This window comes from Synchiropus splendidus, chromosome 9 (assembly GCF_027744825.2).
Source record: "Synchiropus splendidus isolate RoL2022-P1 chromosome 9, RoL_Sspl_1.0, whole genome shotgun sequence".
In the NCBI taxonomy this organism is placed as follows: domain Eukaryota; kingdom Metazoa; phylum Chordata; class Actinopteri; order Syngnathiformes; family Callionymidae; genus Synchiropus; species Synchiropus splendidus.
The window spans coordinates 20,946,780-20,960,596 of NC_071342.1; the positions used below are offsets into that span (position 1 = coordinate 20,946,780).

Sequence of the window (13,817 nt, forward strand, 5' to 3'; positions counted from 1 at the left end):
TGCATGACAGGCTTTTTGCGGCTCAAGCAAACATCAGGGCAGAGTGTCCATGACCTGAGGAAAGGAGACTCACGGAAGGTTAAAAATGGTACGATGCATCCTCACTGTTGTCAGCTCTTGTTTACGTGTCGGGGTCTAATACTCCCAGCATCGGTCTCATTATCAAATCGGTTAATCCACCAGCAGATTTAGCGGTTATAAAAAGTCTAATCGAATTCATTTCTCCATTCTGTGCAGCTGAAGTGCCCTTGTGTGGCACAGAGGAAGATAATCTGGCACCCGCTGCCTTCAACTGTGTTCTTTATGGACTCCCCAGCTTAATCGCTACGTCGTAAAAGAAGTGATTTCCCTCACAGACTTTTTCCCCGTAGCACACTTGTCTGGGAGGAGATTTGTTGGAATGGATCTCAGCTTAGAAACGATGACTGAAATGAAAGGAAATGGGTTTTTATTTTAAACGGATTGACTGTCGCTGAGCTATATTACAAAGTGAGACGCTGCCAGTGTCTGAGAGAACAGGTGTAGTCAGTCACATATGTGAGCCTCTCCTTCTCGGAGTTTTCAATTCTCACCTGGATCGGAACCTGTTGAGCCCGGCGACCGTTTTTAACTCCCAAGTTTAGTTTGTGGCAGGATTAGGAGCTGATGGATTGATGGTGTCTTCACTCTGGCTTAAAATAAAAGTTCAGGTTTCTTCATCACAGGAAGCAAAAAGACAAATCTTTGATTCAGTCGCACAGGCTCCGTCAGAAGTCATCAGTCTTCAGGTGGGGTGGCTTTATCGGACCGTTTCTTTGCCAAGGTTCCATTAAGAGGTCTGGAGAGGAGCACCAGCTGGATTAGGTCGTACAGATACCCTCTAGCATCACGATGTTGACTCTACCTTGAATAATATTAGACGGGATTTTAGACTTAGATTCCAAAATTACAATCTTCTACTCAGCCAGAGATAGCTAGAGAAAAACAATCACATGCCCCGAAAAGTAAAGCTACGGGGGTTTGAGGAGGGAAGCTCACTGGGATTCACCTTTGCACCTTAATAACAGGTCTGCTCACCAGACATCAGCCTGTTTGGCTCTCATGTTGCCTGAAATCAACTAAAGGGTTAAAAGAAGAGGTTAAATGAAGGTTCCATTCATTTTCATGACGTGGTAGGCCAGCGTTTTTATTTTCTATTCTTGGTCTTATTTGATGAAGCTGCTGATATCACACAAATGCATGACGACATTAAGAAGTGTATTTTGTGTCCTTATGTGGTCCTGCTGAGGGTTGCTCAGATTAAAGCTGACTTCCAGGTGAAGCAGATCTGGCAACTCAAGTGTTGTGCTTCTCTCTCTGGAGTAAGTGGAGACTTTTTCCACCACTAAAGGGGTTATATGTTCTTCAGCGTTTACCTGTCTTGTAGTTAAATAATTTAAAAAAATGCAATAAAGTTATCAGGAAATAACAAAGGAACCGAAGATGAAATGTACAGTGCTAATGTTCTGTATCACCATCTGGACCCATGATTCTAGTGCTGCACTTGAGCTCTTACTTTTCTTTTCGTCCTAGTGTCTGTACTGGTGCGGGGTTGGGAACACTGTCGCTCCCTGCTGTCAGGTTGAGCATGTTAGAATGTAATAATCTGTGATCGTCCTATCAGTTCATATGCCATTTATTTTTATTTTTTAATCCAATGTTAACAACCTACTTAAAAAAAAATAATAATTCCAATACCTTTTTTACTACTTCAAGCGCTTGCTACTACAGCAGGTAGCAAGTGAAAGGAACTGTCCATTCGGTTCTTCCGGTTATTTTGCTAACAGACTGAAAGACACAAACAATCACCTGACCATGGAAAAGTGTGAAAAAAGAAAAAAGTCGGACTACAATATTTGTTAAATAAAATCTCAATATGCGAGGAAACAAGCAGCTTGGTGTAGGTCTGCGCTCTCTGAGTGCTTTCTAGTTGAAATTACACTGTCGGTCATTAATCGCTTACACCAGTGGTTCTGGAAGTGGAGACTGTGAGATGATCAGTTGGAGATAAGCACATCCCCTACTGTATATGTCTTGAAGGTGAATTTTACAATTTTACAGCATTTTCACCTATAAATAATGTGGCCTTTAAATGATCGATACTGAAAATGTTATAATTTAGTCCAAAAAAGTAGAACATTTGTATCCTTTCTATACTCAAGTATGCTAAAATGAAGTTTTTGTCCCCGTACAAAGTACTTTTGAGCAAGGATAGTGAAGCAGACTCTTCAGCCCATTTGACGTTTCAACAGAAAACCTGTACAAACAGTTTAATACAGTATTTAGAGGTGGATCAAACCTCCCTGCTGCAGTGTGAACAGTCATCCCACTGTCACTTGCCAATTTCCCTCGTGACGCCAAGCAGTACCGTCTGCAGCGACTGCAAGAAGACTTACTCAAGACGTCCAGCAAGACATCGCCAGTGAGTTTTCGCACCTCAAACTCAACATTTGAATCATTCTGTCAGTTAGAAACAGCAGACCGTTTCATGAAGCAAGTTTATTCAATAAATTGCTATTCATTTATTTGTTCATTCATTCATTTAAGAACTACAGCCCATAAAAGGAAAACAACCAGGAAGAGGTTATGGCATTGCTTGAATGATTCCAGTCAGAGTACCAGTCAGATGATGATGCTCAGAATTTTTTCCTGCTCATATGACCATTTTTATTGAAAGATTAGGTCGTATTTTTATCGAATGAAGGTGATAAAAAAAATTGTAGACTGTGATGTTCTTTGATATCAAGTCCACATACATTCATTAGCTTCTTTACAGGAACATGTCTCACTCCATATGTTTGTTTTTATCATGTGTCGTCGCAGTGACGCCTGAGGTCGTTCTTCTGCAGTATGTTGTTTGACCTTTGTATGCACTTCATATGTGGGCCTGCCAGATTGTGCATACCTGAGGGAAGGGAAGGAGGAAGGCCATCCGGACGCCCTGGAAGTCAACTGCTGATGAGGTAAGAGCAGCTTTATCCAGCAGAAAATGTGGGATTTTAAGGTTGCTGTCAAATACATCCATGATCTTTGGTGACTGAAAACACTGCTGCTGTCCCAACAACCCCAACGAAAGAGAAATGATGTAGATGGGCATCAGCTGATGGCTTCAAAGATCAGGAAAAGAGTTGAAATGAACGGTTTAGTTCCACCATGTGGTTCTGAGGGATGAGAGAAGATGGATGAGTCACCATGTTTGGTGCATGTGTGAAGGTTACCAGTGGTTTTCAGCCAAAAAATAATAATACACAAATGGAGACAGCATGCGGCTTTACGTGATGTCTGGTGGTTATTAGTGTACACATCTTCATCCTGACAATAGAGTGAGATTCTACTCCTTCCTCTTCAAATGCCTCTTAAAACTGGCAGCCACATGTACCATCCCATTTTATAATGGAGTGTCTGTCTTTCAGTCAGAACGATAAAACCCAGCACTGTCTCTCACTGTACAGAGGAGGGGCGTTAAATTCTCCCCCGAGGTGGGGAACAGGAATCCGAGGGATCGTTCACGAGAGCAGCAGGCAATGAGAGAAACTAATCCAATTACAAGTTGTAGCTTTTGCATGGAGCTCTGACGGTGAAGACATATGCCACCAAGCAAACTGCAAGAAGGGATTTATGAATTCACATAAAATCCAAATCTGTGAACGATGCCCCCATGAAGAGGCCGTCAGGGAGGAATGGAAGAAAAATCTGCATGATGTTAAAAGGATGCAGAAGACGGAGGAGTCCCATGCGACAAACAAGTTTTGGAGCGCATTGGGGGTTTCCTTTTCAGTGGCTGGGGGTTATGTCTTTCGGCATTCCAGTTGGGGAATGAGATTATTCCTCACAAGAGCGACAAGACAAAGCTCTCCATTGGCCAATGGATTTCTCCTCTCTCCCGTTATTACCAGAGGCTGGGTGTCTTGGTCTTCCTCTCTGTCTGGAGAATCCAGTTGAGGTGACGTGTCTCCTGGAAGCCTCCCTGCTGAGGTGTTCCCAAAGTCCTAGGGAAGCTTCAAGGTCAGTCACCCAGTTATGCTCCTCTACTGCAAGAGACGTTTGGCCTCTGTCTTAGCGAAAACCTTGAGTCTGTTTCCTAAGCCTTGAAGCACTAAAACATAAGTGAGGAAGACAATGGCCGTCACCCTGATCGAACAGCGTTCCACTCAGCGCTAAGTTCTGAAGCCAGCATGACAAAGAAAAATAGGATGCTGCACTTGTTTTCGTGGGCAGTGCTGCATAAAGGGATGGACGCTGTCCGGCAGCGAGGGCAAGGGCAGGGATATGCATAGAGATGCTATCTGGTTTTGAAAGATTTGAAAGGCTAATCCCTCCACCTCATGTCTCTTAAGACCTTCTAATAATCTAATGCATCTGTAATGATTTTTTTGTTTGTAGCACACTTTCTCGTGTCTGATCCTTCACTGAATATGAAGCACTATAAAGCAGCATGGCAGTGTTGCGACATGCTGATTTATCCGGCCTGTGTTTTCGATGGTTGCACTGTTCTATGCTGATTCTTCATCAGAAGTTTGAAGGTGTGTTCGTCTTTATGCATGATGGGCTGTGTTTCATGTTGGAAATACCAAAGATCCTGATGGTGTATTTTTATGTTGGTGTTGAAGGACGATGTATTGTCAGAAGTGTAGTGGAGCCGTGAGGAATATTTGCTTGCACTTTACATCAGTGATTTATTTCGTATTCCACCAACCGGGGCTTGAGTCACACCTTGATCCCCACAATGAAAAGCAAATAAGAGGTTAGCAACCAATCACACAGGAAGTGGGGCATTGGCTTTGAGAGATTTTCATTCCAGAGTGTGCCATCACATGGAGTTTAATGGAGTCACATCATCGCCTGACAGCAGCTGTGAGCAGAAGTTTTCTCTTCTATTCCCCTTTGTCCTCTAGAGCAGGGCTCCTTAACCTTTTTGATCTCGGGGCCCACCTTTCCCAGAACATGTGGGACTGGGGCCCATGCCAGATACCTAAATATGCAAAGATACCTAAATACCAATTCTACATAGTTAAATCCCACAATAACAGATTGATGGTATGACAAGGTAGTGCTGTACTTCAAAAACTGTTTGGGGCAAATGAGAAAAACAGTGTAGTTCGCAGGGATTTTCATTCTGTGGAATTGGAATATCACCTTGAGACGATAACAACCCAACTATGTTTTTGTTGATAAAATAGCAGTGGCACCTCTAAAGTGAAAATGCTGACATATACTTTTAAGCACTTGTGAGAAGCAGGTGTTGATGTCTTTTAGCTGGGCAGGCACTTCACTTGTGCTCTGCTAATGACACAAAAGATACACCAAGGACATGTTTCAAATCATCTCAACTGCCGAACAATGTAACAGAAATATGTCCACATGCAAGGACGGCGCTACCTTGACACTTTCCGGTCCTTTTGTGTCCTGATCATTAAGTGTGATGCACTTGCTAAGGACCTGTTTGAAAAAAAAAAAAAAAAAAAAGACTCTTCAGGGGGCAGCTTCTGAAAAGGACTCTCAAGTCGTTGTGTACAACAGACTCTGCATTAGTGTGATGAAATCTTGAAAAGCATGTGCAGAAAGCTTGAAATGCCTCGCAGCTACCGACAGACGTCTTGCCACTCGTCCAAATTGTAGGACCGACACTTGATCGTTTGGAATCAGAAATGGCTTATATGAAAGGTAGCGGCGGCTGGATGATGCCAATCATCCCAAAAATAACGTCTTGTTCAGTGCGTTTGATGTGAATGAGGGATGAGGAATGAAAAAAACGGGTGCGACATCCGGAGGCAGAGGACAGTGTTGTACATTAACCCTCCAGGAGAAACAGCCAAGCGCTAAAAGACTTCAGTAAATATTCACTCTGACAGTGATTTAGATTTGGCCCCTACTGTTTGTCTTTTACCGTCTAGTCCAACAAAGAGAAGTTCATCACCATGACAGCACTAACCAGCTGACCGATCTGGAGAATAATCAATCAACTACCCCTGTAATTATCAGTTGCCGCTCTCGCAGCCTCGACATCCATCTCTAAAGGTCAAAAGTAGGATCTGTAGCATGTTTGCGCCGCAGATCTCTTTTTTTCCCCCACCTTCCTCATCTCACCTAGTGTGCACGCCCCAGCCATCAACCATGCGTCGGGACACCTCAGGGTCTAATGGAGATGGAAAAACTCCACTTTGCTTTGAGTGTTGTCTTTGATATACCTTCGCACGAAGGCTAAGCCACAAAATTGGTTCGTCCAAGTGAGGGATTAATGTCAGCGTTGCTCGTATATAACGCGCCGCTCTGACAGACGTTCAGAGATGTGCCAGCATGTCACCAGTGGATAAAGGAAGGGAAGAGCTCCACTCAGGAGTTGCTACTGTTTGTTGTCAGGGACGTTTGGGGAGGGACGCAGGAGCCAACACAGAGGAGAGGCCGCAACAAGATCTTTAGATCTGACACTCACTTTAAATGCAGAAGATGGTCTAAATATATGGAGTTGGATAAGTCTGTCCTTTAAAGTGTCATGTCTGTTTCTGTCCTGCTTTTTATTTGTGTGATTTCTGTTTTTCTTCTGTGTTTCCATTTCCTTGTTTTCCTCCAGCTTTCCGAGCGACACGGCTGGCATCAGCTAATCCTGCTTCCCTGGATATCAACACCTTGGTGCCAGCTCATGTCGCCAGATGGTTACTTCGGGTTCTTACAGTAAACTGTCCTGCGACTCCACTCTCTTGTATTTTCTCCCTGAATCTTTCCTAATTGTGTGCGTGCTTGATTTCCTTTTCAGCCGCCTCCTTAGTTTTATTCCTCTCGATCCGTTTCTGTTTCTCATTCATTCTCTATTTAGATCGCGGGTGAGTGTTTTATGAAACTCACTTTTTGTTTTTCTCTCGCTATTGTCATTTCCTTGTGTGTGTGGTGTTATGGGCCGAGTGCGTTTTCGTTGTCCCCCTTACTTAGGCTTGACTTTATTCGCCTAGTTTCTGTTTCAGGTTTTTTCCCAGCCCTTGTGTGTATTTCCCGCTCCGTGTTCTGGTGTGGGCGCCCTTGGTTTCTCCGTACCATGTATTCCTCGTCTGTGTTAAATCTATCCATCAATTTAACCTCACTCTCCCGAGTCTTCTGTCAGCCGACAACAACACTGCAACTGGGTCTGACTCCACAGACAGCCATGACATAAAGAAAGAATCATTGAGGTCAGGATATTTAGGGAGAACCTTAGAAACCACAACCTTGGAATTTGGTATGTGTGAACAGAGTTGTTCAGTTGCTCGAAGTAAGACAGTAAGGGGTGATATGTTAAACAGGGTCAGGATGTAGAGCAGGCCCTGCCAACACGCGCCTCCGCTTCACCTTGCGTGAAATTCCATATTCGTCTCAGGTGTTCCCTTTGTAAAGGCGTAACATGGGTAGGGAAGTGCTTCCTTGCAAGCCAGATTTTCCGTCTTATAAAATGACAAATGATAAATGGAAACAGGTATAGAACATGAACCTGACAGCTTTTGTGCACATGGATTCGCTGTGTTTCCTGCTGAACTGTAGTGATCTTTCCAACGCACTGTTTCATAAACAAGTGTCCAGATTGCTTCCATCAGCGACCCTCTCACGTCAGCTGCCATATCTGGTGTGTGTGTTAGCGCAATTATCTTTGTGATTTAGATCCCTGGGATGAATGTAATACTTCATTAAAAACTTGAAATAGCTACTTAGTGTGGTTTCCACCATGATTGCTTTTCCATTGTGCTCAGCATCTCACTCTGGTCCACAGTCTCATCCTCACTACGTGTCAATAAAGAGCTGCCGTGTTGTTTAATGTCCAATTTCACCGTGACGCTGTCCTTGTTGAGGATGAAAGTGATTTCCTACGATCCTACCTGCATGATCTGAAATGCCATTTTTGTACTATAGGATGCGTTTGAAAAACATTTTTTGGGGCCATTGTAGGACTTGCAAGTAATACGCAAACAAACGTGTTGCAGAGACGTAGTTTTTTTTTTGTGTTTACAGTCAATTTACTGAGTCCACTCCTGTTCAAATCGGCGATGGTTCTATTTTACACTCTCCACACGCCATCACCGCTATAAGTTGGAGTGGATTGTTCAGACCAGGAATCAGCCAGTGAAGTGCGTCGTGGCTCCTGAAGAATTTCCGAATAAAACACTATTGTGTGTACTTAAACAGAGCAAAGAAAGAGAGATTGGGCTGAAATTTGTGGAACTGACAGGTATCCATTTTTCCTCTCTAAAAAGAAGGTTTCCAGTACTTAGCCAGAGCTACTTCAGTAATACCGTATTTTCCGGACTACAGAGCGCACCGGAATATTAGCCGCACCCACCAAATCTAAGAAGGAAAATGGATTTTTTTCATACATAAGCCACGCCAGCCTATAAGCCGCGGGTGCACCGTTGCTGTCTGCGGCACAGAAAATGCATGAGAATCACTTCTAACTAGTTTTGAAAACGGGGTCCAGTGTCGAGACTGACACATGAAACAATCTTGCCAATGTTCTGAACACCAGTCATGAACTCCTCACATCTTATTTACATTTAAAGTGTTCAGAAAGCACTGTTTTCACCCTCCAGTAGATCATCTCTGTTAGCAGAGCTGCGGACACGCGGGCGAAAACAGCGCAATTTGAGCGCTTTAAAGGTAAATAAAACGCCGGTAGTGTCATCGGTTTGATGTAACGAAGCTCAATATTTTTGCCAGCAAAGAGCATGCTCATTAGACTGTAAAAACTCAGGATGCTCCGAGAGACAGGGAGAGCACTCAGCTGAAGCAGCTGTCTTCAACCTCTTTCATGAAAGTTCTCACTCTGGACGGTTGCAAACGTTTCAGATTCAGGTGGTGGACCGCGAAAGCTGCATCTGACACACACAAGACTGCAGCGGATTCTGCTCATCTGGCGCGGTGAAATTAATGATTATTTCTCGGGCAATATGCTTCGCGTTCTGAACGTCACGCTCAGACCGGCGAGTGTCGCGAGTGACCGCTGGTTCCTGCAGTTTCACTTTCATGAGCACCAGAAAACTCTCTGTGCTCCGTCAAGTGCTGGTGTTTTAAATATCGTATTGAATTGGTGGCGTTAACGCCTTTTAACGTGCATGTGCTGGAGGATGCAAACTTGACATGACAGACTGAATTGTAGCGAGTGGAGAACAACCACCCTCCTTCTGTTCCCGGTGTGAATGGAAAACTCCTATTAGCTGTCAAGGGGCATCTACCACAAACAACCCTCCTTCTGAACGTTACGCGGGTGTTGAAACATGTCAGCCTGCAACGGGGAAGGCTAAAATCTGGATGCAAAAGTCAATATTTGATTCAGTTGGAGTGAAGAAGTGAAGTGTTTATCCGACCGTGCACTAAATCAATTTAGTTCCTAAGGCGGATCTCGGAGTAAAAGTAGTTCTTTCCGTGCAAAAGCGCCATTGGTCCTGAATCGGTGGACATGATGGAACCAGGCAGCCGCGCACCTTCTCTGCCATCTGTACTGCGGAGTGACACTCAATAATCTTTGAAGCCTCCACAGCAATCATGGTGCTTCAAATGTCGCAGGATGAAATTGCAACAATTTCTCGCTAGGAAATACAAATGCTACCCACCTGTGAATTGCCGTAATTTCCGGACTATAAGACGCAACTTTTTTTTTTTCTATTAGCGCAAACCAGATTAAATAAGAGGCTTTTTATTTACCCTTAAAGAACTCAAAATGCGGCGTCTTCACCCGCGTGTCCACAGCTCCGTCAACAGAGTCGATCTCCTGGACGAAAACAGCACATTTTGACGGCTTTATTGTGAATAAAAGATGTTAGACGCTGTCTCGAGACAAAGTGCGTCGGCTCAAAAATCTGACGTGAACACCAGCGAGTCAGCGTTTGGCCGCTGACTTGATCCCGGCTGGAGATCTATACCTTGTCTACTGTGAGTGCAGCGTGGATAAAACAAGACGCTCCGTATTACGCAGCTTGTTTCCGCTATTTCCTCACTCTCGATGCTGGACCCTGTTTTCAAAACTAGTTTTGAACCTGCGGCTTATGGACTGGTGTGGCTTATGTATGTACAAGATCTATTTTCCTTCTTAAATTTTGTGGGTTCGGCAAATATTCCCATGTGCTCTGTATGTAAGAATCTACTTACTACTCTACTGAATGTAGCTCTGCCAGAGAAATGAGAGGAAGGAACGCAGCATCAGCAGCCTTGCACAGCCATAATGACCCGAGTTATTTCAAGTCCAAGTCTTGTCGTGATTTAATTTCTTTCTAAAGTCACTTGCTTTGGCAGTTTACCCCACTGATTCACCTCACTGTGCCTCTCAAACACGCATGTAACGAGTGACAAGACAGTAAGAATGAGTGGCAGTAAGTGGGGAAAAAAGTGATGTGAAGTGTGGGAGAAACAGACGCTCTCAATAACAAGATCTGTCTCCGGCAGAGAGATGTCACAGACTTTCCTGATATGATGGGAAAACGGCAGCAGCATTCCACATTTACTGGCGACCAAAATCGGCGAGTACTGAAACCTCTTTATGGAAAATACGTCTTGAGATTGTAATGAAAACCATTACTGAGAAGTTGTTCCAATATGAGTAAGTTTCCTGTGGGTAAAAGTGAGAATCTCATTGCATCAGTGTGACCCCACCACCAGCATCGCTCATCCTCCCCCTGGCTACCCAGCCGGTAATGACTGACAGGCTGGGTCAGTCTCTGAGATTAACCATCCAGCAGGATGTCAGTTATGGCTGCAAATGAATTGTAGCCAACAGTATGTGGATGCAGGAGACAGCCTGAGGCAAGAAGCCGCTCTTGTGGCAGCCCTTGTGGGCTTTCTGCACCTCCAAGACTCTCTCCTTGCTTCTGTGCTCGCTTCTGCGAGGGCACCGTGACCCAGGAGACAAACCCGGGAAGCATTTTAAAACAGAGCAGGTCCACACTGGGTCCCTGTGAATCCCGGTTATTGAAAAAAAAACAAATATAGACTACAGAAAGTCTCTACACATGATCGAGGTAAATACTAAGAACCCCAGATCAGCGTTTTAAAAGTGTTGTTGTGTATAAAGTGACTGAAATTATGTGTTTACACAATGACTTTTGAGGTCTGAAGGGATTGGGAATGAAACACTTGAGAGTGTTTTATTGATAAAACAAACAAGGATCAATAGATCTTTGCTTTTCACTCTGCATTTGTGGTCAGAGTGGTTATGTGAGTTAAGAGTTTTTGGCTTTTCGCTAAAAGAATCTGGTCAATTTAAGACCAACATCCTTAACCCACATAATGTGGTCGATCGAGATATGTATTAAGGTGAACAGAGCATGAGGAGAACCTCAAGCACATTTCTCATTTCTACATCTGTCACCACGGAGTGGGAGCTGGATCAGACAAAAATAGCCGACCGCCGGGGTTCCTGGATCCTGCTCCAAAAACCCAGTAGCCTAGCGACCTTCCATTCAAGTGTCTGAAAACTTGTTCAAGGGCACTTTGGGACCAAAAGACGTTTGATAGCTTGTATTTCATATTTGTGCGGCCGACTCTTTAAACACCAAACTTCAGGTGTTGCATAGAATGAAGTATTTTACTAGTGAAAGCATAAAAAAGAAACTCTTTGTTGTGGGACTTTTTGTGACTGCCTGAACTAGCATGAGCCACTTGTCAGAGGCTCAGAGCCACATTGTTTTATTGTGTTGCTGTAATGAGCCACATGCTACAAACATGTCAGGCTGTGAGGCTTCACCTGAACAGCTCAGGTCACGTGACTTAGCGCAGTATAGCGGTTAAAGCTCATCCCTGTGTGTCACAAGGTGCTGGTTCACGTCCAGCGTATGTCTCTTGTGCATGTATTTTTAAAATATATGCATTTTACCGTGATCCTCCTCGAAAAACCATGCGCCGTAGATAGAAATGTGTGCGCCATTTATCCGACTTCTATATTTTTTTAAACGTGGCCCCAGTCTGTGTGTGTGAGCGCCGCTGCAGACTGGAGCGTCTCATCTTCACTCCACTGAATTAAACAGACTTCACCACCATCAACAATGAATAACAGGTGAAACACATGCCAGAACTTTAGTTCAGGGAAGGACAAAGTGAAACGTGGAACTAAGTCATGTAAATCCTGTTGTTCGTGGATCTGATGACGCTCCAAGTTTTACTACCGCGACTCACATCAGCATTGAATGTGCGGCGAGGTTTATTGTTTATGTTTCAAAGTTAAACAGAAGTCAAAGTCTTTGAACAATATCTTGACAGTTCGCTGGAATAGCTCTTACTTTTCCATCTTATTTCCTGTATAAACCATCATCTCAATAGCAACTTGACCAAAATCGCAGCCAGTTCCGCGACTCATTTAGTGAAGGGCCGCATGAAACTGGGGAAAGAGCCGCATTCAGCTCCGGAGCCGCCGGTTGTCCAGGCCTGTGCTAGAAGATTCACCAATGACTAAAGTCATATAAAATAAAGATGAAACCTGGACATCAGCACCAAATCTGGGCTCGTCCAACCAGCCTGGTTGTCTGTCGTGGTAGGAAAGGAGTCACACAACTCTGAACGAAAAAGATCATTGACAAAAACAACCGATAAGACAGTTAAAGATAATGTGTTGCGTTGTAAAGCTGAAAATATCTAGTTTAATAAAACTTGCTGTCCATCCATTCCATTCATTCACTCATTCGTCTACCGATCTAAGAAGTTTGGGTCAGAGGTGATGGACACCCTGGAAAGGTTGTACAAATGAGCTATGAAAAAAATATTATTATAGTTATTTGTTGTTGTTATTTGACAATAGCAGAGGCTTTTGTTGAGCACATTCAGAGAGGTCTGCATGAAGACCTCAGTGTGTCCTGCTTTACAGCCGCCCAAGTGAACCAATGTAATTAGCCTTGTGACGTGTGTGTGATTTGTGCAAATATATATTCAGGAACGCCTCGGGTTTTATGAATTCGTGGACCTTTACACTCGCTCCTGAGAGATCTGGCAGTGAGACAGAGACGTTGCCCCAGTGACCCTCAGGCAGTCTGTGGCCTACATTGAGGATGAATCCCAAGTTCACTCAAAACCTTCGGTGCCGATACACGTTCATCAAAGTGGAGCATCAAAACCAGTCTGAATTTGTTTGGAGTCTGAACCCGAGACTCAGGTCTGCGAGACATCAGGGTCGCCACTGTATAAGCTTGACTTTGCACACCTTCACGGCAGCTTTGTCCCTGTTGTACACACAAAGCAGAAGAAGAATGAAATCAAAGAAAAATTTGATATTACACATTTTACTGCACATAATACATAAGAACTTTTCCATGCATTGTCTTGGTATATTGTTGTGAAACTGCCGTCCATTCAGGTTCATTCCAGTAATTCAAGTGGACTTTTGTGTCCAATGTGGATGCTGTTGCATGTTGTCATTGGACACAAAAGTCCATGAAAATAGTGGGTACTGTCGGAGTGAGAATGTGGGTGAGATGGTGGGATTTTTTTTGTATTTGTTCGCCTTGAATGTTTCACTCATGTCTGTCTGCACACTTTAGTAGTTCAACCCTAAACCTAACCCTAGCTACTGAGCTGTTAAACCCAAGGACTGAAGAGAAATACAGTTTCAGCTTAGAAAGAAGTAAACCGTGTGGAATGACATCTCAATGTATGTTTGACTTTCAAACCAGATATCAAACTGCCTACGTATAAAAAGGCACCCATCCATTTCCGATGTTACCGTCATTGATCACATGCCTCCATGCCTTCTTTGCTGTTCACTAATATATCCACCGGGGGGAGCAGCCCAGACTCAAAGGTTTGTGGCAACAACAAACACCAAAACCAACTGTAGAATTGATGATGTACCACTTGGACAA

The 13,817-nt window shown here is 43.8% G+C and overlaps 1 protein-coding gene across 4 annotated transcripts in view; it reads left to right on the forward strand.

The window, feature by feature from the left end:
* The window catches only part of LOC128765102 (cilia- and flagella-associated protein 46), a 55,824-nt gene extending 44,254 nt beyond the window's left edge, over positions 1-11,570 (forward strand). For 3 of the 4 annotated variants that reach the window (XM_053875555.1, XM_053875554.1, XM_053875556.1), the window contains exon 57: positions 11-11,570. In XM_053875555.1, coding sequence (XP_053731530.1) covers positions 11-192 — 182 coding nt within the window. In that variant the 3' untranslated portion in view covers positions 193-11,570. The remainder of the gene's footprint in view (positions 1-10) is intronic. The other variant, XM_053875557.1, reaches the window with a different exon arrangement.
* The last annotated feature ends 2,247 nt before the right edge of the window (positions 11,571-13,817 follow it).